The sequence below is a fragment of the Amblyomma mixtum genome, chromosome 1, assembly GCF_055824585.1.
Source record: "Amblyomma mixtum isolate Tamu chromosome 1, ASM5582458v1, whole genome shotgun sequence".
NCBI lineage: Eukaryota > Metazoa > Arthropoda > Arachnida > Ixodida > Ixodidae > Amblyomma > Amblyomma mixtum.
Genome location: NC_143012.1, coordinates 144,803,131 through 144,825,502, shown reverse-complemented (window position 1 = coordinate 144,825,502; position 22,372 = coordinate 144,803,131). Strand labels below are relative to the sequence as shown.

The 22,372-nt window shown below is 51.1% G+C and overlaps 1 protein-coding gene across 1 annotated transcript; it reads left to right on the top strand.

The window, feature by feature from the left end:
* Window positions 1-13,206: 13,206 nt before the first annotated feature.
* LOC149367831 (uncharacterized) lies at window positions 13,207-17,121 on the top strand. Its single transcript, XM_089575340.1, has 4 exons — window positions 13,207-13,473; window positions 14,419-14,568; window positions 15,658-15,688; window positions 16,214-17,121. The coding sequence occupies exons 1-4, from the start codon at window positions 13,207-13,209 to the stop codon at window positions 17,119-17,121; spliced, it is 1,356 nt and encodes a 451-aa protein (XP_089431466.1).
* Window positions 17,122-22,372: the final 5,251 nt, after the last annotated feature.

The window sequence follows — 22,372 nt, the reverse complement described above, 5'->3', positions numbered from 1 at the left end:
CGCTCCTGCATGGTAAACCAGCATTCTAAATTAACAGACATCTTGCTTCTGAACTTTGCGATCAGTAAAAAATAATTGCTCTCGCCAAGTCCTTTGGGCTACTCGACAGCACAGTGTCAAAGTCGGTCCCAGACTCTCTTGGCGAAGACTGGATCAACCGCTAACCGGTTGCACAGAACAATTCATAACATGCCAGGTACCTTAAGAGAGGCCCACAAAAAAGTGGGCTCCTCGGCAACGGCGAAATCGAAAGTTGCAGACGGCCACTTGATAATCGGGCTACTGCGGAGCACTCACCACTGTGCTAATTAATTAAGCCCGACGAATGAATGTCATCTTTCGCACAAACCTCTCGCTTGCACCTAAAAAGTACAGTCACAATGCTGCAGAATCGGGGAGAAAACCGCCACTGCTGACCAAAAGCCGGTGCGAGCTCATCGACAACGAATTTCGGACAGCTCAAATGAACGCGGTATGCATCAAATGAACAGACGCATGCAGTTTATTTCAGAACACGGCATAATATTCAAGTGATTCTGAACAAAACGAGTTTTCTCATTCAAGTCAAGCGAAATTAAAAAAGTTTCGCCATGCGGGATTTGAACCAACGCACTCCCATTGCATGTCGACTCTCCGGAGCGACGCGTTAGACCACACGGCCACAGAACAGAGCGGAGTGACAGAGCTCTCTTTATTTTTTTTTTCGGACTACTTCTGTAGCCTTCACAGCGTTGCACATTAGTGACGTTCTGGCGCGACGTCATACCAGGAGCGAGAGATGGGCTACCAACTCGGCTCGTCGGGTAACGGCGGCCGCTTGGTACGGCGCGCCGCGCTCTTCCCACTAGAGGCGCTGCATGTGCAGTATAAAACACCTGCTTTCGCAACCCACCAGGCTTAACCAAAGCTAAGCCCCCGCCAATTTTTATCTGCTGAGGAGGATCTAACCCATCCTTGCCGTAGTATAGAGCGAGCGGGCTGCACGACCCAGCCCGGCGGGACAATTCTCGCGCTAGGTTATGAGCTGGATCATTACCAGCAAGGGAGGCATGGGCAGGAGTCCAGATTAGGCGAATGCGCCAGAAGCTGTCGTATTTATTTGGGAAGGTCAGTTGTTGGTGCGCCTTGTCGTCATTCGGATGTTATAGCAAGTGTGGACAGAATATGTATGCGAGTTGCTGTGTCCTATAGCCGTTTGTATTACGAGATGGTGGCCGCTTCAATAATCTTACTTAGGGTGTTATTAAGACCGAACCCCTAACAGTTTCTCAGACGTTGTGTGGATGGGTAGCCCAACTGCTTCTTTTTAACGTACTTTACGATTATGGCCTCCACTTTCTTGAGATGTAGGTACGGGCATTTGTAAGCTATGCAGGTGATTACAAAGGCCTGTGCTAAACGAAGAGTATTGCGTTCCCTCATGCCCGAGTGGGGTTACTAATGCGGTGGATGGTAACACGTAGAAGAATTTCGAATATAGTTAACAAGAGAGCCTTTAAGTAGCAATTATGCGGTCATGAAGGCGCTCACAAGCCTTACTGAACGCGAATCCGCTCGACCCGAACAAATTCAAGAATAAGTAGCAGCGACGGAGGGAGCCCTGACCTCGAGAGAGGGATCTCCAGTAAAGTCTTTCTCCAAAGTGCGAACCACCGGATATAGAGGAGAGAAGGTTCTACTGAAAGAACCACCCTGCAGAAGTGACATATTTGCCGTTGTCAACGCGCATCTGCACAAATACAAGAAATTCTTCTTCTCCCTCAGTAAAAATGGCCCATACCCACGCGGGGGGATTGGCCAAGGTACGGCGGTGAATGCTAAGGCAGTATTAGTACGGGAAAAAAGGCCTGAGGCTCTGAAGTAGAATAATAGAATGACTGAAATTATAAAGAAATATATATTGATAAAATATATTATTAGAAAAACTGTTGAAAAATTTAAATATGTGAGCAAATTTGAAGTACCAAGAATAGTATAAAATACACTTTTTGGACATTCAAAAATTAGCCAGTTGTTTTCTTTTATTGCGAAAGCAATACTAGTTGCACTTCCAGCCCGTCGCGTAGCGAGGCCGGTAGCTACCAATGACCTTTAGCATGACCCCCTGCTGTTACGTCATGCCATCTGACGAAAAAAAAAAACCAGGGGCCCAACTCGCGCCGTCGCGTAGCGAAGCCGCAGCTACCAAGCGCGGTCTAACTTCTGCTCCTGCCACGCGCGGCGCGCTTAGCGGTCTGACGTCACAGCTGCAAGAGCGGGGCTCCAACTTGCGCCGTCGCGTAGCGAGGCCGCAGCTACCAAGCGCGGCCTAACTCCCGCTCCTGCCGCACGCGGCGCGCTGAGCGGTCGGTTCGGGTGTCCAACGAAATGACAGAGAATTACTGCGCCATTTTCTTCCCTCAAAAAGCGGTGCGCTCAAAGGGCAAGGCATGGCGCAGTAATTCTCTGTCATCTCGGTGGACACCCGAACCACAGGAAGGGAGGAACGCCACCACCCGTTCGGAGCGATGCCTTGCCCTTTGAACGCAACGCTTTTTGAGGAAAGGAAATTCTCTGTCATCTCGGTGGACCCCCGAACCGCATCGTACAGGAAGGGAAGAAGTGGGAGTTAAAGAAGAGGGAAGCTTCTAGACAATCATCCGTTAGCGTCGGCCGCTCGTTTTGGCGACCGAGGCACGCATAAATCTCCCAGCACGTGGCGGCCCTCGTGTGTTGAGTATAATGCCATGTAAAACAAATGGGCAAAACTTTCATAAACATAAGCTTTACTAAGAGCACTACCAAGACATACCACCAGCGAAACCAGGCGCAGCCAGGGCTATTGCTTTTGCAACTTACCGGGCTTAACCAAGCTAAGCCTCTGCCAAATATTTTTCTTTTGCTCCATGAATGCCGCTCGTGGGCTCGCGCCATAGGCAGAAGAAGAAGAAGCCAATACTCGCGTTCTGTCCTCTCGACGCTATCTCTGGAAGCTCGACGCTGCGTTTCCCCGAAAAAGGTTCGCCGGCAGCAGCGCAACGCGAAGGAAGCAGCCATGGAGGCGAGTGAGATGAGCGAGATGAGCGTCGGGACCGAGGGCCCCTCCGGGGCGTCAACTAGCAGAGCCAGCGAGGACGAGGATGGCCGCAAACGAACCGCCATCTTGGTCATCTGCTGCCTGCTGCTGTTCCTTTTTCTGCTCTTCATGGTTCTCGGCTTCCTCAAAGATTCCACTGAATTGGACGACGAAGACATGAACACTAGGCAGGCCGTCTATGCTAATGTTCCAAGCGGCGGCGGCGGCGGCGGCAAACCGGCTTCAACTTCGGACGCCGTCGGCACTACTCCATCCCAGTTCCCGGGGCCATCTGGGCAAAATGGGTCGTCGCAGGCTGCGCCACAGTCTTCAAGAACCGGGCAGACGCAGGGCACCATTCCGTCCGCGAGTACGACCTCTTCTGTGACCTCGATCCCTTCGCAGCCTGGCACGTCAGAAACGACGACAACCACGACGACAACGACCGGGAGCACAACGACTACCACGACAGAGGACAGCTGGCACTTCAGCCAAGACTACAACCTTCCGGTCTGGACTTACCTGCACAAGTTCCTGTGCCCTTTCTGGTCCGAAAAGCAGGGCTTCCGCAGCCACCGGCGGACGTACGGCATAGCGTACTTCCCGTACATGTTCTGCCACTACGCCATGTACTGCTGCTACACGCTGGACGACCAGATGCAGCTGCAGCCCGAACGGCCCGATGTTGATCTGCCTCCGCGGGATGCCGTGCGCCGCATGGCCGGCTTCAAGGCGGAGAACTACCACCTCAAGGTCTGGCTGGTGGTGCGGGGCGCGGATTCCGTCTTCCTTAAACTGCTACGGAACAACAACAACGAGAAGGCCACGTTCCACCAGAACACGATCGCCTGGATGAAGAGAAACAACTACGACGGAATCCGAATATGGTGGACCGGGGCGCCCGACTCCCTCAACCGCAGCCTGGCCGAACTCTACAACGACACCAATGACGCGTTCTTTCTCCAAGGGAACCGGACGTTCGGCTTGGTCATTCCGTACGGGCACCACGTGCACGCGGCGTACAACACAAGTAAGCTGGCGCACAGGAGAGCGTATCACACCATCATCATGTACCACGATTACCCGCGCAACATCACGAACCGAAAGGCGACCACGTACACCATCCGGGAGCTCAGAGTTTACTCGCAGATTCTGAACCAGACGGACCGACCCGCATTCTGCCACCTGATTCCCTTCGTGGCACTCAGGTACAAGATAGACCCGGCTAAATGCAGTGGTAATAAGCCGTTCCAAATTGTGCCGCTTGGTTACGGGCCGCCGGGCCCACTGACCAAGACCGCGGGAATTCTGTCCCTGCCGGAGGTGTGCGACATTGTCGACTCAACGTGGAACACGACAGCCGTATTCGCCGACAACGCGAACCTTCGGCCGAACTACCATTTCGCCTGCAAGGGCGAGGACGCCATCGCCTACTCCACCGCCGACGACGCGGAGTTTAACGTGGGCGCCCTGGATACAACCTTTGAGGAAGAGGTGTTCGGAGTCATGAACCCCGAGTACGACGACTTCCCCGGGATCTGTCCCGTTGAGTTCGGCACTAAGTTCTATCCTATAGTGCGCGGCATATTTGTAGTGTATCATCACGGATGAGGTTGCACACCGCTAGAGCGCCTTTTCCAGCGAGCTGCTTTTGTGTGTATATTTTGTGCAGACTCATCTTTAACCATGACAGTCATTCTTGCGTAGTCTAGTCGTTTCTTGTTTGAGCGCTGTTTTACTTGATTATACGGAACAGCGTGACGTTTGTCCTGGTTTATCCCTACATGAGAATAGTGCTTCGCTCAGCGGAGTTTGCTTACTTAGGAATGCTTCATGAATGCGCTGTAGCATTCGCTTCAATATTCTGGCTGCGAAACGCCCCGTTCGCTTGCTCAGGAGTTGCGAAATGACTAAGCAGTGCATTCGCCTTAGAGGAACGCAGCCGTGACTACAGCCCGGAAATTTGCTCCTGGCGCTCCGCCGTGCGTGGTGTCGCTGAAAAGCGCGCGTGTTACCCTGGCGGCTTTCAGCAACAGACAGCGAATGAGTTAAATGGCGGTGCCACTCTGCTTTCCGCACGGAAGAGAGGACGGAGCTGGACCTACTGTTTACATGCGCTCTGCACAGTGCGAGGAACCTTTGGGATCACTATCCGCAGCTTCTAATGAAGCTGCGCCGTTGTGCGCCATGGTCCTTCTGTCCTGTAATATTTTTGCGTTTTTTTTTTCGTTCACTGTGGTTCAATGCGGTGTTTCCACGCTGGCGAACTCTGCAATCGCAGCTAGTGCGCCTCTGTCTCAGAGGCTTCAACATGGGTTCTCGTCTACCTGACTCTGTGCGCTGCACTCACTTTCTGCGCTGCTATTTTTCATTCGCCGATGCGATGAGATGCCGCAGTTGGCATTTGGGGAGAACGTTTACGTACTCTTAGAAATAGTGCATTGCGAGTGGACGCTTAGTGCATTCCATGCTTACTGTCTTCTCAGCATACCGAGCTGGGCACTTCTGCCAACGTACAGCGAATGGGGCGCACTGCACATACATTAAGAAAACATGGTGATTAGCAGTCATTCGATTTCTTCCTTTCGTGTGTTTGGGATACACTTCTTCGATGCTGCACGGCTTTGATCCAGCACTCACGAGGGGAACAGCCTGGGTAGAATAAGCGCGTTGAGGTACGCGGGACCATGTCCCCAGAGTTAAAGTTTAAATATTCAGAGAACTACCGCCTACATAAGCGTATAGCTTGAGTTTTTGACACTCTTTTTTTTTTTTAGTTTTTGAACGAACATCAGGTTTCGGTGGGTAAAACAGGCACCGAAGCCCTTCGAAAATAGGCAGTTTTCCATCCGGCACGAAGCGGTTTTTGTCCGCTAAAGTCAGTGAAAGTTTTTCTTACAATCTGTTATTAATGGAACGATGACAAAAAGTTTCATTAGGTTGTATAATTACCGAGACAACAAAAGGAATGGTTCCGTCTAATTCTAGTGGAAGAAAAACTGGATTGAGACATATGTGTTCCTATGTACTACAGGAGAAGTTCGGTTCTGCGTTAAATTCGTGTACGAGAGTGAAGCTGGTGTTTTTTCGACTTCACTTATGTGATATAAGGAAAATGAATGGCATGTTGTTGTCGCTTAGAGTGTGTCTGTTAGCTATCCTCGCGCCTGCTTGTACGCGCTACTTTCCGCCACGCAGGGCAATGACAAAGATGCGCAATTTTTTAGCGACTATAATACCGTGTTACAAGTTCAGGTGAAGCTTGGAGTTTTTTGATTACGTTGGAGCAGAGATTGAAACTGAGCACGTGGACCAGCAGTCACCTGCCATTCCCCCGACTAAACGCATAAGGTGAGGAGGTCGAGAGTGCTCAGCTCTATAGTGATGGGCGCTCGACGAAAGGTACAAAGGAAATAACAAGGAAAAAGTCTCACTGAGCAAGGAAATTTACAAATGACTCATAGATGGAGCAGGGATTAGTGAGCGCGTGTTAGGTCTAAATAAAGGTAGCGTCGGCAGCGATGAAGTTCGATGGGCTTGTTTCTGAACTCGTAACAAAGTATCCATTACATACAACAAAGTGAAATTATTTTCACTGCTACGAATTGACAAATGAAAGCGGTATTAGGAGTAAATTGTCGAACACGGGAATGAAGAACGCCCGCATTTGCTACACTAAGGTGTAGGCTAAAAATACTAATATGCTTGCTCTCGCCTCGATGAAATTTCGACAGGGTACGGAGCGTCCTTTCGGCAAAATCGATGTTGACTTCAAACCCGCAACCGTACAGCTTATACCTATACACAGCAACACTTTAAGATACAATTATCATTTAAAAATGCATTACTAACCCAGCAACGCAGTCACAGTACGCTTGAACGATGTTTGTTGTTGCGGCCTGTTGGAGCACCGCTAGTTGTTTGTAATGGCCAGGCTTCAAGGAGCACAAACATATGCTTCTCAGCAGGACGGCTTCACTCTCGGGAGGGTCAAGGTGAAGGCGGCACTCTATACGACTCATGTATCGTTCTTCTTTAAAGACCCACCCCTTGTGGAGTTGCCGATGCGATGCGCCGAAAGAGGCGTCGAGGACGCTTTCGGCGACAGGTGGTACGCGGCTTAAATCACTCGTCCACTCGCCTCCTGGATCTAGCATTCCTTTCATCTTGTCTATCGTAGGATATACTCATACCCTTGCGCTATTAAAGGCATCTACACTCCAAGTGGCCCGCATGATTACGCGCATCTCACATAGACGTCATGGCATGCGAGAAGAAGACACACTCAAGCTGGTCAGGAGCCTAGTGGTCAGCCGGGCGACATACAGTCTCCCGTACTACAATCATATCAAAAGTGAAATACAACAGGCGGACGCGATTTTACGCAAAGCGTATAAAACCGCACTTCGACTACCCAATAACACCTCAACTGAGAAGCTCTTAGCCTTGGGACTGCACAACACGCTCGAGGAACTACGGGAAGCGCAGCATGTTGCCCAAATGCGCAGATTACAGCAGACCCCCACAGGCAGAGTTCTTTTAAAGAAACTGGGCTACACCGAGCAAATTCGAGAAATATTGAGAACTGAAACGATCCCCGATGAGTACCGCAGCACGCTCAGGGTGGCACCAATACCAAGAAACATGGACCCTAACCTCCACAAAGACCGCAGAGAGGCAAGGGCCGACCGCTTACAGAAAACACACGCATCCCAGGATACAACAGTGTATGTGGACGCTGCCACATACGCCATGACAAGGGGACAAGGCACCAGCAACGCAGTGGCAACTGTAGTCAACTCGGAATTACACGAGATTACCAGCGCCTCACTGCAAGACTGCACGATAGCTGCGGCTGAAGAAGCGGCCGTCGCTCTAGCGGCAGCGGAGGGCTATCGGACTGGGCGGTCACTGACAATTCTTACTGATTCGCAAGCAGCCTGCCGCAACTATCTTTGCGGCAGAGTCGGTCACAGAGCGCTCCGCATACGCCGCTCTGTAGACTGCAAGACGCAACAAACACATGCAAAAACACACAAGCCGATCAAACATAAGATCATCTGGGTACCGGGGCACACGGGGGTGGCAGGAAACCAAGAGGTGGACTGGATAGCTTGAGGATATACTAACTACCGAGTATCCGACGTCAACGACCTTGAGGAATCCCTGCCAGTACCTCAGGAATACTCGGCCATACTCAACAACTACAAAGGCAGCAGGATGCGGTATCCACCAACGCACAAATCTTTAAACAAAGAAGAGGCTGTCACATGGAGACAACTTCAAAGGGGGTCATATCCAAATCTAAACACACTACGTAAAATTCACCCCACACTTTACGCACACAATTGTCCGTGGTGCCATGAACAACCTATACTGTATCACATAACATGGGCATGTCAAAAAGTCGACTTCGTCCCAGTTATACAAAACCCAAATGTGGAGTAATGGGAGGGTCTGCTCCCCAGCGACTGCCGCGATGACCAGATCGGTTTGATACGGCGAGCTCAGCTGACGGCAGCATCCAGCGGAGCCCTGGAATAGGGGCAACCGACCGTTGCGGATGGACTCATCTGACCGCATAAAAACACTTGTGCTAGAGCCAAATAAAGTTATCCTATCCTTTCATCTTGTCTATCGTAAACATGGCTGACAAGCTTCTCAGAGTCGGAAGCTTAGATGCGCTTAAAAAGAAGGCTAAAAAATCTGCCTCTACCGTAATTTAGAGTAGAGTAAGCATGAAACGTTTACGGGCATAACACATTGGTTGTAGATGGTACTAGTCAAAACCTTAAATGGGTCTAGTGTTCACCACACCACACCAGACTCTTCTTCTTGCGTCGAAGCGATCGCCTGCAATAGTGCGGGCTTAGGTAGGCAGCCGCGAACCGTGGCGGCCTGGTCGCTTTCGGGAGCGGCCGCATAATCATGGCGTTGTCGGCAGCGGCGAGCAGTCTTCTGCTATGGCGTATCACTCGCAAAGCGATCGCTTTCCGCAAGACGCTTCCTCCCTCCCCTTCATCAGGCTTCATTGCTCAGCTTAAACAGCTGTGACGGTGGCGGCATTGAAATGCAGGGCGATGCAGAAGCGTACGCGGACACGAAGAGAAGCAGGCCTGACAAGACTGTATAAGCAGCGCGTTCTAATACTCCGCGATCGTGTATACATCTGCCTGCCAAAGTGGCAAACGTCATGAGCTGAAGGCCCAGCGGCCGGTCTTTTACATGCTTGAGTATGGGACCGCAGCGCCATACTTGGGGACGGCGCGGAAGCGGCCCCCCCACGGCCCTCTCTCGTAGAGTCTCGTTAAATCTTGTACGGTGCCCGGATGCTCTCGTTTCAGTGCCCTGATGAGTGGAATTCAGTGCCCGGATGTTGGCTCTCGGTCTCGGCGTGACGTCACCACACTGCCGACAACGGGAGCTAAAAGCATTTCATGCTTAAAAACCGCAGCAAGTCGCCTGCAGCTAACAACAGTACACCGCGGCGAACTGCTGGCGCGTAGCCACCCACGGCCTTTCTCGGCGTGCGCGCGACCGGCCGTGAACCACCAAACGTGATTTCGGCAGTCGCCGCTAGGGCTCACAGTGGCGCTGCTACGCCATGGAAGAGGCCCATTTTTCTGACCGGTTTTCGAAGTGGCTACGATTGTACCAAGTGCGCGGCCGAAAAGAGACACGCCCGATAACAAGCTTCTCGATCTGCGCGCCAAGCGAGACCAAGCTGAACGTCGCGCACAACGGACCGACAGACCAGAAGATTGGACAGTAACAACCGGCTGGATGCGGCAGCGCGGCGGCACGCTAACAACCTGTATTGCCGGTAGTGTACCTCGCTCTGTAAGAGGATGGAGGAAGACAGCAGCTCGCGGCGTTTTTTTCCACCCTGCGGCGCATCACAGAACCGCAGACGAACCCTCAGCCGCTGGCCGCTCTCGCTATATCGAGCGGCCTCAGCTGCGAACAACTGGCTGAGCGGTTTGCTGACCGGTTCGCGCCGCAACGCCCCGTGAGCGCGGCCAGCGCGGCTGCACTTTCGAGCCCCGGAATCGATGACAGCGCCCCCCATCCACCTCGGAAGGGCTATGCGATGCACCTTTCACCGCAGCCGAGCTCAACCACGCGCTGCAGCGGTGCAAGCTTCGCTCCAGTACAGGACCGGACGGGGTGACCTACCAGATGCTGCGCAACTTGGACGCGGAGCAACGCCAGGTCCTCCTGCGGCAGGTGAACTTGGTGTGGGAACGCGGGGCCCTCCCTGAGGATTGGCGCACGTTTCTCACATCCACAAGTCAGGTCGCTCACCCAGGGAGCTGAGCGGATGCCGTCCAGTGGCACTAACATCTGCGGCGGGAAAGCTGATGTAGCATATGGCGTTGCAGCTTCTGAATGAGCGGGCCGCGGAGGCAGACGGGTTTCTGTGGGAGATGGTGCACAGTCGACTCCATCTCTGACGTTGTTGCCCCGCTCGAGCACGCCGTCGCGGCGAGGCAGGCAGCTCTGCGGCTGCTGCTCGACGTGCGGGTCACGTTTGACAACGTCAGCCGCGCCATCCTTGCGACGCTTGAATTGGCCGGAGTGGCCGGGCGCCTTTTTGCGCTATGTTCGGAGCTTCCTCAGCGGGCGCACTGTGCGTGTGCGAGTAGGGGACGAGCTCTTCGAGCCTCGCCCGGTGGACCTCGGTGTGCCGCAGGGCTCTGTCTTGTCACCTTTTCTGTTCAATGTTGCCATGTCGGTGATGCCGGGTTGCCTTCCCACGGGCGTCCGGCACCGTGTGTACATGTCCATTTACGCAGATGACATTGCCCTGTGGTACCTGGGGCCGCCAGATGAGGCGCTCCGCTTTCGCGGGTGCCTGCAGGAGGCCCTGAACGCAGTGGCCGCTCGTTTATGCGGCCTCGGTCTGTCGCTCTGTGCTGCCAAGTCCGTCGCCATGGCTTGCGTTTCGCGCTCGCGCGCTAGACCACCGCCGCTTGAACCGGATGGGACTTCCTTGCCGTGGAAACGCTCGGTGCGTTACCTGGGCGTGGACATCGACGAACGCCTCTCCTTCCGTTCCGCGGCGACCAAAGCCGGCACGCAGATGAAGAGGACCACCGCCGCCGTACACAAGCTCACCGCTTGAGGCCAGAGCATCTCACAACAAGCCGCGCTGCGGCTCTACAATGCCGCAGCCCTGGGGGCCGTTCTCTACGCGCAAAACGAACTGGAAGCAACTCGAGGTGCAACACCGTAAAGCCCTACGTGTGTGCCTCGGCCTCCCCGCGAACTCGCAGTGCGCGGAGACACTAGCCGAGTCGGGCGCGTGGCCACTACAACTCCAGGCCATGCGGCGGGCGTTGCACCACATCGACCGATTACACCGCGCACCGGACGGCGCACCGCTCCTTCAGCGTTTGCGCAAATACCCACGTTCGCGCATGGGAGCGGCGCTGCTCGAGTACGAGCAGCTAACCAACGCCACGCCCCTATACAGCCTCTGTTCGCTCTGGCCTGCTGCTTCGGAGGGGCAGCGAGACATCGTCGGCATCGCGAGAAAGCGGAGCACCCCGCTCTGTGCAGTAGAGCAGTTGACCGGAGCCGTCATCTACGAGGAACTTCGAGACCACCTCCTCGTGCACACCGACGGCTCCGTGGCTGGCGAAAGCTGCTCTCTTAGAGCGGCGGCTACCATCCCCGCCCTGCACCTGCACACGTCTCCTCTATGGGCTCCTCCATCACGGCGGAGCTTGCGGGCATCCGTCTGGGGCTCGACTTGCTCCTCTCCCTTGCTCCGCCGCCGCCCAGATGTGCTCTGCTATGCGACTCCCGCGCCGCCCTCAGCCGCCTGCAAACCTGAGGCCGCGGTACTCCTTTACTGTGTGAAATCCGCTCGCGCCTAGAGCGACTGGTGCAGCACGGCTGCGCCATACGTGCACAGTGGGTGCCCGGCCACTGCGGAATTGCGGGCGACGAGCAAGCCGACGAACTCGCGACCGCCGCACATCAGTTACCTCCTAGCGATCTACCTCTCGCACTGGAGGACTTGCGAGCGGTCATCTACGACCGCCTCCGACAGCAGCACTTGACCAGCGCATCGCACGAGAGGAGAGCATCAGCAGCATCAGTGGACGCTCCCTGACACGGCAGCAGCGCGCGATGATCCTCCGTGCGTGTGTAAGATGCGTGTGGCCTGGGGACAGACGGGTGCGCCATGGACTAGCTACAAGCAACCTGTGTGGCGGTTGTCGTGCGGTTGAAACACTGGAGAACTTGCTCCTCCGCTGTACCGGGTTCGCCCAACCGAGTGGCGGCTCACAGGGGGCAGGGACTTATCCCAGACAGTGCCTAGGTGCTCCTGTGGCCCAAGGGCAGTGCGCGCACCCGCGAGCGAACTCTATCGAGTCTCTGTGTATACTTAGAACAGACGGACTTGACGTCCCGTTTGTTCCGCGCCAGGTAGTTATTCGCAGTGACAAAACGCTCCTCGTGTGCTACCTTCGAGCTCTCTACAGCTGGGCGCCCCTACACCAGCTTATCTGTACAGTGAGCCGCGAGCGTGTACTTTTTTCCTGTTTGTCCTTTCTTCTCTCGGGACAGAATATGGCACAGGCGCGGCATTTAAATATTTACCTTTGAGCGGCCGGCCTGCGACGACCAAGTGAATGTGCGTATGCCCTATGCTTCCTCACGAACGATGGCCCGCGCGATGCCCTCACTGGCGCAGGGCAACGCATCTGTGCCGGCCCGAAAGCCTTCGCGGGGGCCGCAGCCGGCCGCTCCCCCTCCACCACGCAATTTGCACGCCCGCACACTCTCAACAACCTTGCGGGGGCAGCACCCCACATTGAATTTATTTTTATTTTAATTCCCTGTATTTGTACTTAGTGTATATTGCCGCCCTATCCCTATCCTTTCTTCTATCCCTCCAACTTTTCATTCCTCCTCCCTGTCCTCTCTGTATCAGGCACGTATATGACGGTGCGTCTCTGTCGCTGACATGCGCAGTGCGAGGTGCCTGTTATCACTTGCGGGCTATATAATCGGTACGCTTCAATAAACGCACGTTCTTCTTGTTCTGGACATCATGCTGTTGCCACGTTCTTTCCAACTCGGATACATGGTGTCAGAAGTGGCTAAGACGATCTAGCTACACCGACGGCGGACGAAGCATGGAACGGCTGGTCGCACCGGAACCGCTGCGTCTGGCAGGGAGTGTCTCGGCATCATGGAAGCGTTTCAAGCAGAAATTTGAGATTTTCCTGCAAGCGTCGGCAGTCAAGGACCAACCGAGAAGTGAGGCTTCGAAAGCTGCGCTCCTGCTGAGCATCGCCGGTGACGAGGCGCTCGATATGTTCAACAATTTTAAGTTCGAGTCGGGCGAGAACAAGGATGACTACAGCACCTTGATACGAAAGTTCGACGCCTTCTGCAAAGCGGTGAGCAACGAGGTGCATGAGCTGTATCTATTTCGCACGAGGAACCAAGCGGAAGGAGAGCCATTCGAAAAAGTTTTACGTGACCTGAAGAAGCAAGCTTTACAATGTAACTTTGGGACGTTACACGACTCAATGGTAAGAGACCAGATCGTCTTTGGTACCAACAGTCCTAGATTACGGGAGAAGATGCTTCAAGAGAAAGGATTGACGTTAGCAAAAGCGGAGGAGATGTGCAAAATTGCAGAATCAGTAGCACAACAAAAAGAGGTGTGGCGTAAAGAAGAGAGTTGTGTGGATTTTGTTTCAAGGCGGCGCACAGACTTGCAGCATGCACATAGTAAAGAGCCCAAGTGCGATGGGGAGCAATGGCAGTGTAGAAAGTGTAATCGCAAGCACAAACCGAAGCAATGCCCAGCATTTGGTAAAAGGTGCTACGTGTGTGGTAGGTTTCACCACTTTGCTGTCTGCTGTAGGAAGTTAAAAGAAGTGAGCGAAGTCGACACACTTCCGGAGAACGACTTTGACGTACTAGACGTAGGAATTAAAAGTGGCACGAATGAGTGGACTGTAAATGCTGAAGTCGGCGGTCAGGAAATTGCCTTCAAAATAGACACAGGGGCGCAAGCGAGCCTCTTACCGTTTTCAGTCTATCGAAAACTGCCATCAGCTGGAGCACTAACTCCGACGAGCACAGTACTACGGGCATATAACGGCGGTGTTATTACGTACTTTGGGACAGTGTCGGAAACTGTACGCGTTGGAAATTCCCACACGGTAGTGAAGCTTTTCATTGTGAAAAACGGTCGTCAGCCTATACTCGGACTGGACGCCAGCGAAGCTTTGGGACTGGTTCAGCGTGCCGTGAATGTTATAAATACGCCTCTTAAACATGGTTCTCTCAAGAATTATAGGCATATTTTCGAAGGACTTGGTTGCTTGAAGCAGCCATATCACATGGTCCTGGAACCTGGAGCAGTACCGGTCGTGCAGCCAGCCCGCCGGGTGCCTTTGGCGCTGGAGGAGCCTCTCAAAAAGGAACTCGAAAGAATGGAACGAGCCAACATCATTGTGAAAGCGAATGAGCCTACTGACTGGGTAAGTCCACTGGTTGTCGTCAAGAAAAAAGACGGCGGTTTGCGAGTGTGTTTGGATCCCAGGCAGATCAATCGGAGCATTAAGAGGCAGCATTTTCCCCTCCCGAGACGAGAAGACTTGGAAGCTAAGTTGGCGGGCGCGAAGTACTTCAGTTGCTTGGATGATAACTCTGGGTACCACCAGATACCGCTAGACGAAGAAACATCAAAGATATGTACTTTCTCGTCACCTTTTGGGAGGTACCGATTTTTGCGGTTGCCGTTTGGAATATCATCTGCACCGGGAGTGTTTCACCAAACAATGACGCAAGTTCTAGACAGGCTGCCAGGAGTGCTAGTATATATTGATGACATTCTGATGTGGGGCTCAACGAGACAAGAGCACGATGACCGACTAGTAGCTGTCCTGAAAGCGGTCGAAAAAGCAGGGTTGACTTTCAATGCGCAGAAGTGCAAGTTCAATGTGACCGAAGTAAAGTTCCTCGGTGACATAATAACCGGAAATGGCATATCTCCTGACGCACAGCTCGTTAAAACAATGATTGACATGCCAGAACCAACAAGCAAAGCGGAGGTTCAACGTATGCTGGGTGTCCTCAACTATTTTGGGAAGTTCGTGCCGCGGCTGTCGGAAAGAACGGCGTTATTAAGGGATCTTATCAAATGTCGCTCCGATTTTCAGTGGACTGAAAACCACGCTAGAGAGTGGAAAAGCGTAACGCAAGTTTTGACTACCGCTCCCGTGCTCGCAATCTTTGACGCTCGAAGGGACACAAAGATTACATGCGACGCTTCGTGGAACGGGGTAGGGGCGGCCCTTCTGCAACGTCATGCTGATGAATGGCGACCCGTGGCATACGCGTCCCGTGTTTTAACACAAGCAGAGCAGAGGTATGCTCAAATTGAAAAGGAGGCCCTTGGCATTTGCTTTGGTTGCGAAAAGTTCCATCAGTTTGTCTACGAGCGACAACTGCTAATAGAAACTGACCATAAGCCACTCTTATCAATTGCGGAAAAAGGCAATCGATGACATGCCACCTCGACTGCAAAGATTTTTTTGCGCTTGTTTATGTATGACTTCTGTTTGCAGTACATTCCCGGCAAGAACTTGGTTCTAGCAGGTATGTTATCACGATCCACGGCTGATGGCAACAGCAGCAGCCACCAAGACACTGGCATGGATGAAGTGGAAATTCACGCAGTCGAATCCCTGGGTTATATGGTGACGCCAACGACGCAGCGCGAACTGCAGAGAGAAACGGCGTGCGACGACTGTCTGCAAGCCGTGGTGCAAAGTCTGTCAAGGGGCCAACCAGTGGAGGGTGAACTCAAGCCTTTTACACAAGACCTTTCTGTGGTTAATGGAATACTTTTTAAAGGCTCCAAAGTGGTCGTACCAAAGAGCATGCGAAAGAAAATTCTGTCTAGAATTCATGCCGGACACCTTGGCATGCAAAAATGTAAAGACAGGGCACGTCGTCTTGTTTTCTGGCCGGGCCTTAACAGTGAGATTGTTTCTCTGGCAGCTAGCTGTCCAACCTGCAGGAAATTCGCTTACGCGCACGCAAAAGAACCGCTCCTCATGCGGCCAACTCCCCGATGTGCATGGTACCGGGTGGGAGTGGACATTTTTTTATTTGCTGCAGACTCGTACCTGGTTGCTTACGATGCATTTTCTAACTTCCCAGAGGTGCAGCAACTTCAGGACACTAGTGCAAGGGCTACAATTGCTGCACTCAGCACTGTCTTCGCAAGATATGGCGTACCACTAGAAGTGTGCACGGACAATGGTCCTGAATTTTCGAGCCACGAGTTTGCCGTGTTTGCACAAAACTATGACTTTACACATGTGACTTCGAGTCCCCATTACCCTCAGTCAAATGGTCTGGCTGAAAAAGGTGTGCAGGTGGTCAAACGCATCTTGAAGAAAACCCAGGATTCCGGGGACGATTTCTGGCAAGGCCTGCTGGCCTATCGATCAACACCACTCGAAGATGGACGATCCCCGGGGGAACTTTTGCAAGGGAGACGCCTGCGAGCCAACCTTCCCGACTTTGAAGAAGTGACGCGCAGCAAGGTAGAGAAGCATCGCCAGAAAACGCAGGGCAAACCGTTGCCGAAGCTTTCTCGAGGCGACGTGGTAAGGCTGCGAGGAACTACAACGTGGGCCCGGAAGGCGAGGGTCGTAAGCGCTCCGGCTCCAAGGTCGTACCAGCTTCTAACGGAAGATGGACGAATTCTGCGACGTAACCGGCGACATCTCGTAGAGACGCGAGAGCGGTATGCCGAGACGAGCAGTGACGACGGTGGCGACACAAGTAGGCCAATCGACAACCCCCGGGTACCTGCCTCGCCTTCGTCACCTGGTACCTGCCTCGCATCGCAGGCCTCGGGAGGGCCACAAAGGACTGCTGGGGAACCACCGTGCGCTGCCAATACAGCGGGAAGCTCGCTTCCGGGTGCCGTGCAGCCACCGGCAATAAGCAGATCATACCGGAACAGGAGGGCCCCGCAACATCTTTGCTATGACGAGGAATTTAATCAGTGCGCTTAACTAATCCCTGTTGCTGCAACTGTTGTTGTTTGTTCCCGCGAAAAGTTGTATCAGGCACGTATATGACGGTGCGTCTCTGTCGCTGACATGCGCAGTGCGAGCTGCCTGTTATCACTTGCGGGCTATATAGTCGGTACGCTTCAATAAACGCACGTTATTCTTGTTCTGGACATCATGCTGTTGCCACGTTCTTTCCAACTCGGATACACTCTCCGTATCATTTTATTCTCGCTAGCCGCAGCTCAGGTGCTTCAGGCTTCCATGGCAAATGCCGCGGCTAGCGACATCTATTCCTTCATATTTAATTTTCTTATTACCAATAAATAGCCACTAACAACAACAACATTTCCAGCTCTTGTGCTGTTTGCGACCTCCACTTTCACCAGGACCTCGTCCACGAAGTTCTTGGTGACGTCGTCGTAATACCGCGTGATAAGTGGGCTCTTAAGGATGATGCTGTTACCCGCATGTTTTCGAATTGCACAAAATATTTGTCGAAGCCAGCACGAAAATGCAAGGCCCCTACAGTGCGTCCACCGCCTCGGCTCAAGCGCCGAAAAGGGGACAAAAAATGACAAACCATGCCATCGAATTTCTGCGAGAGCGAAACCAGTGGCGACAGGGAGAGCTGTCTTGCGCTACAGAACAACACACTGCTGTTTGATGAGCTGTCCGGCATGACAGCAGCAGGCTAACGAATGCAAGGTTGGTCGCTTAAGGTTGTGGGCACCAAAAGTGTGGCGTACAAGCTTTTAATCAGAGACAACATTCCAGAAATTGACGGGGCAGTGTCGAAACGCCTGACGTGTCAGCCAGTGCCAAGAGCCGATGTTTGCCCTCAACTGCTTATGCAAATGGTTCGGATGTTGAAGTCATGTGATGACTCGAAGTGCCTACTTGCGCACAGTGATAGGCTGAAGTTTTGTGAGGGTTGTCCTGCTAATAATTGCCCGCATGTCTTATCATCGACAGTGGCCATTAAAGATGGTGAAAGATGACATCGCAAATCATGAGCATGAGTGTGTCTGCAACATGCCAAGAATGCATGAGTCTGCACAAGCTCGTATCGCGGCGCACCAAAAAAAAAAGCAATACGTTGAACTCGTAAGAACTGCAAAGTGAAGTCCTTGAGCCGAAGGGCAATACGAGCAACCATGCGAAGAGAAAAAAATGAAGAAAAAAGTGGCCACCATGAAGATAGAACTTCAAAATATGACAAAAGCAAGTGTGGAACGTGCATTTGCCATCCTTCCAGCTAAACCAGCTGGCTTTTAGGACTGCTTTTGAAGCAATGCGGTACACAGAAGAATGATTGATGAGATGCTTTCTGCTGAATATTTCAAGTCCGAAGGCTTACAAGCTGCTATCTGATATGCAGCTTTAGCCACTTCCTTCAAGAGCATGCCTCCGTCATAACATAAGTGGCATTCCCTACAGGTACGAGTTAAATGAGGTGTTAGTGAACAGTATCAAGGAACATTTTCACGGGAAGAGCCGGCTCAGAAGGTGCGGTGCCTTGTTGCTTGATGCAGTAAAGCTGAAACAAACTGCTTCTTTCACCAAAGCATCCTATAAGATGGATGGCTTTGTTGGTTATGGCGATGTGATAGATGCAGGCGATGACCAACTCACTGGTCATGCGCTTGCGCTGATGCTTGTGGCACTTTTTGAGGGCTACGTTCTGCCTATATAGCATGTTTTGCCACACGAGGAGCAGCAGCTGGACGGATCCTTGCAAAGCTTATGCTGAGTTCTCTGCTGCAGCTGCAAAAGAATGATGCTTCAGTACTTGCGTTTGTAAGCGATGGAGCAGGAAACAACCATTCAATCTGGACGAACCTGGGAATATCGAGAAACATGATGTCACCATGCAATGATATCTAGAATTCCTGGGAGCTTTCGCAGAAAAATCTTCATCTGTGATGTTCCGCATGTCATCAAATGCATTAGGAATAATTAGAAAAGCACACGTATGGAATGGTAAGCGGAAATGTGACATGTTGTTGCAAGTAAATGAAAATACTGTTATGTTTCCCTATTTCAGGCTGGTGATCATCAGGTGAACTTCTCACACTATGTCGCGCTGTAGGAAGCCGAAAAGAACAAGCACACAAGAGTGGTACCGAAGCTCACAAGAGCACATGTAGCCCCAAACAACCTACAGAAGATGAGCGTCCGGCTTGCTACCCCGGTGGTACTGTTTAGAAGACAGCTAGTACTCTTTTTTTTTCTGGTTACTGCTGTAACTAATGCATAAATGCACTTTTTTACAGCTACTAGGCCGTGGGACCGCTATTGGCATTCGTATATACAGAGAAGCTAATGCAGAAGGCATGATTGGTTCTGAGGGTACAGAAGCACTCACCGGAATGGTCAATGACTAATTGATGCTAGTTAGTTTTATGGCGTTTTATGGCGCATAAGCTACTGTGGCTATCATGAACCTACCACAAGGTTAGATGACCTTTTGTATTATGTGTATAAGTGTTATAATATATGAGGTTTAAAACATTGGCTTTCTGAAACTTACAAACAAGAGAAAACTCGACGAGTGCTTGCTCGCCTAAAAGCAATGCGGGATGAAATGGAACATGTTCATCGTAAAATACAATAATTCTTTTTTTATGAGTTCTTCAAGGTGCGAACAAGAGATTAAAATGTGATTAACTGTGAGCTCATCACCACGCATTTCACACGCAGGCTTGTGTTGTTTTGTTAATAAGAAGCTGTAAGTGATATATGTGTGACCTATGCGTAAACGACATAAAATTTCTTCGATAAAACGCTCTATATGGCGGCATGATTTTCATTCCTTTGAAATGCGGTTTACAAAGTGCAGCTTGTTGTTGTTTCCTTCATTTTCCCAAGAAGCCTGCCATTTCGCGCTTAGTTTGCTACGTACTAATTTCATGTAATCCCTAGGTAGCAAGCTCGCATGTTTTATTTCCATGGTTCTGGCTTGTGCAGCACACATATCGGCTCTCTCATTGTCCCTAATGCCAACGTGCCTGGGAAGGTGACTGTGACGACAGTCAACGTGACTGTCGTGACCTTCACTATATTGTGTATGATGCTTCCCATCAGAGGCTCCTTGGCATTTTTGGAGTTTAATGCAGTAAGGGTGCTCAGTGAATCTGTATCAATGATGCTGTTTTTGTTGTTTTCATTTGTTATTTTCAGTACCGCAACACAAATTTCATAACACTCAGCGGTGAAGACTGTAGTACATGGGGCCAGTCGTACTGCATTTTTATTTTTTCCTTGTTTTACTGCGTTTCCGACAAGGGCATGAGTTTTTGACCCATCAGTATGAAATGCAGTATAATTTGTGCATTTTTCTTGCAGTGCAAGATTAGTTAGTTTGTTATATGGGGTTTTATGGCGCATAAGCAACTGTGGCTATCATGCGCCAAACACAAGGTTAACAGTGCAAGATATTCTTGTATTATATGCTCATGTTGTGTACAGGCTTTCCGGAAGTGTGTTAGCGTGACGTCACACACTATAGGGAGAGTGTACCATGGTGGCAGTGGTTCGTGTCCCGGGGCAATACTTTTAATTTCATTCAGTATGCACACAACTTGGCATTTTTCTTCGAAGCGCAAGAGCAACGGCTTAATCGCGTGAGGCTTGTTGTTGAAGAGTATTCGGGATGGGCATTTCGTGTCAATACGGTAACAGAGATGTTGAGGCGGAGAAAGGATTTTGAGGATGTATTTACAAGTTAGTGCAGTTCTTCGATTTTCTAAGGCAGGTTCATTAGTTTCCACATATAGATTTGCTATTGGGGACGTTCTTGCTGAGCCGTATACTTATAACCCCATAGTATAACTTCGAGCGAACCAGAGAATGATATATATATATATATATATATATATATATATATGTAACACGCATGCCCTACCAGACCCCCACCGTTTTCTTAATAGTAGTTTCAGCACATTGAGTGCCTGGGAAGCATTTTTCTTTAAGTGTTTTATATGCGGTAAGAAAGAGAGTTTTTTATCGAAAGTGACGCCTAAAATTTTTTGCTCTTGTTTGAATAGTAGGGGGTTTGGTTTAGATGTAGTGTGGGGTCGGCCTGTAGGCATCGTCTCAAAGAGAACAGAACCTACAGCAGCAGGCTGCGCGTGTGTCGTAGCGCATGTCGTACCCACGGGCATGGGCATCGTCATTACCAACGCCTATCTACTGCGCCAGCTAGGCGTCTAGTTTGATACCACTGTAATTACTCTTTGCCTAAGCAGCAGGAGAAATCTGTGCTGAAGTAGTGAAATATAGTCAGGAAAAAAAATTAAAATTAGTGGTTTTTCACGAAAGGAAAAGGTGTGGTAACTCTCAATCTTGGTGGACATCTCAACCACACCATGACGGAAGGGAGTAAGGTGGCAGAGAAAGAAAAAGAGAGAAAGTCGTCCTACTAAGGTTGAAAGAAAAAAAAGATATGAAACACAAGAAGAGGAAATGAAAGACGAATTAAAATCTCACTGTCGCTTTCTGTCCATCAAAAGATGAAACCAAACAAAAATGGGGAGGCGAAGAAAAGTGGTTTAAACTTTGAACGTACCTAGACAATTATATGAAACAACTATGTAAAGAGAATAAAACAAAAACGTCAGAACCCAGTTTATCAGGTACTCATAAAAAAGAAAGAGTAGAATAATAACCTAGTTTACGAACACACAAAAAAAGAGCAAGAAGTATACCTTCCATCAAGGAGAGGGGATGGCGGTGGGTGAAAATCAAAATTTTCTTTAGGCCGAAGCGGTAAACGACATGAATGTCGTACTCGTGCAGGCAGATGGCCCAACGAGCAAGACGTCCAGACGGATCCTTCAGAGAAGAGAGCCAACAGAGGGCGTGATGATCCGTCACGACGTAAAACTGGCGGCCACATACGTAAGGCCGGAATTTTCCAATCGTCCAGATGACGGCCAAGCATTCTCCTTCGGTCACCGAACAGTTAGATTCAGCCACCACGTATTCACCAAAAATCGGTATCCTCTGGGTGAGCACTGCGCCAAGACCCACTCCACTGGCATCAGTGTGGATTTCCAGCGGTGCAGTAGGGTCAGAATGTCGGAGAATTGTGGCGAGATGAGAAGGCGGCGTAGCGTGGCAAATGCGTTATCGCAAGCTGGTGTCCAAATGGAGAGACTGTCGCTGGTAGCGGCGAGGTGTTTTAAAGGGGGGATAATAGAAGGAAAGTTTCGAATAAAGCGCCGAAAATACGAGCATAAACCAATAAAGC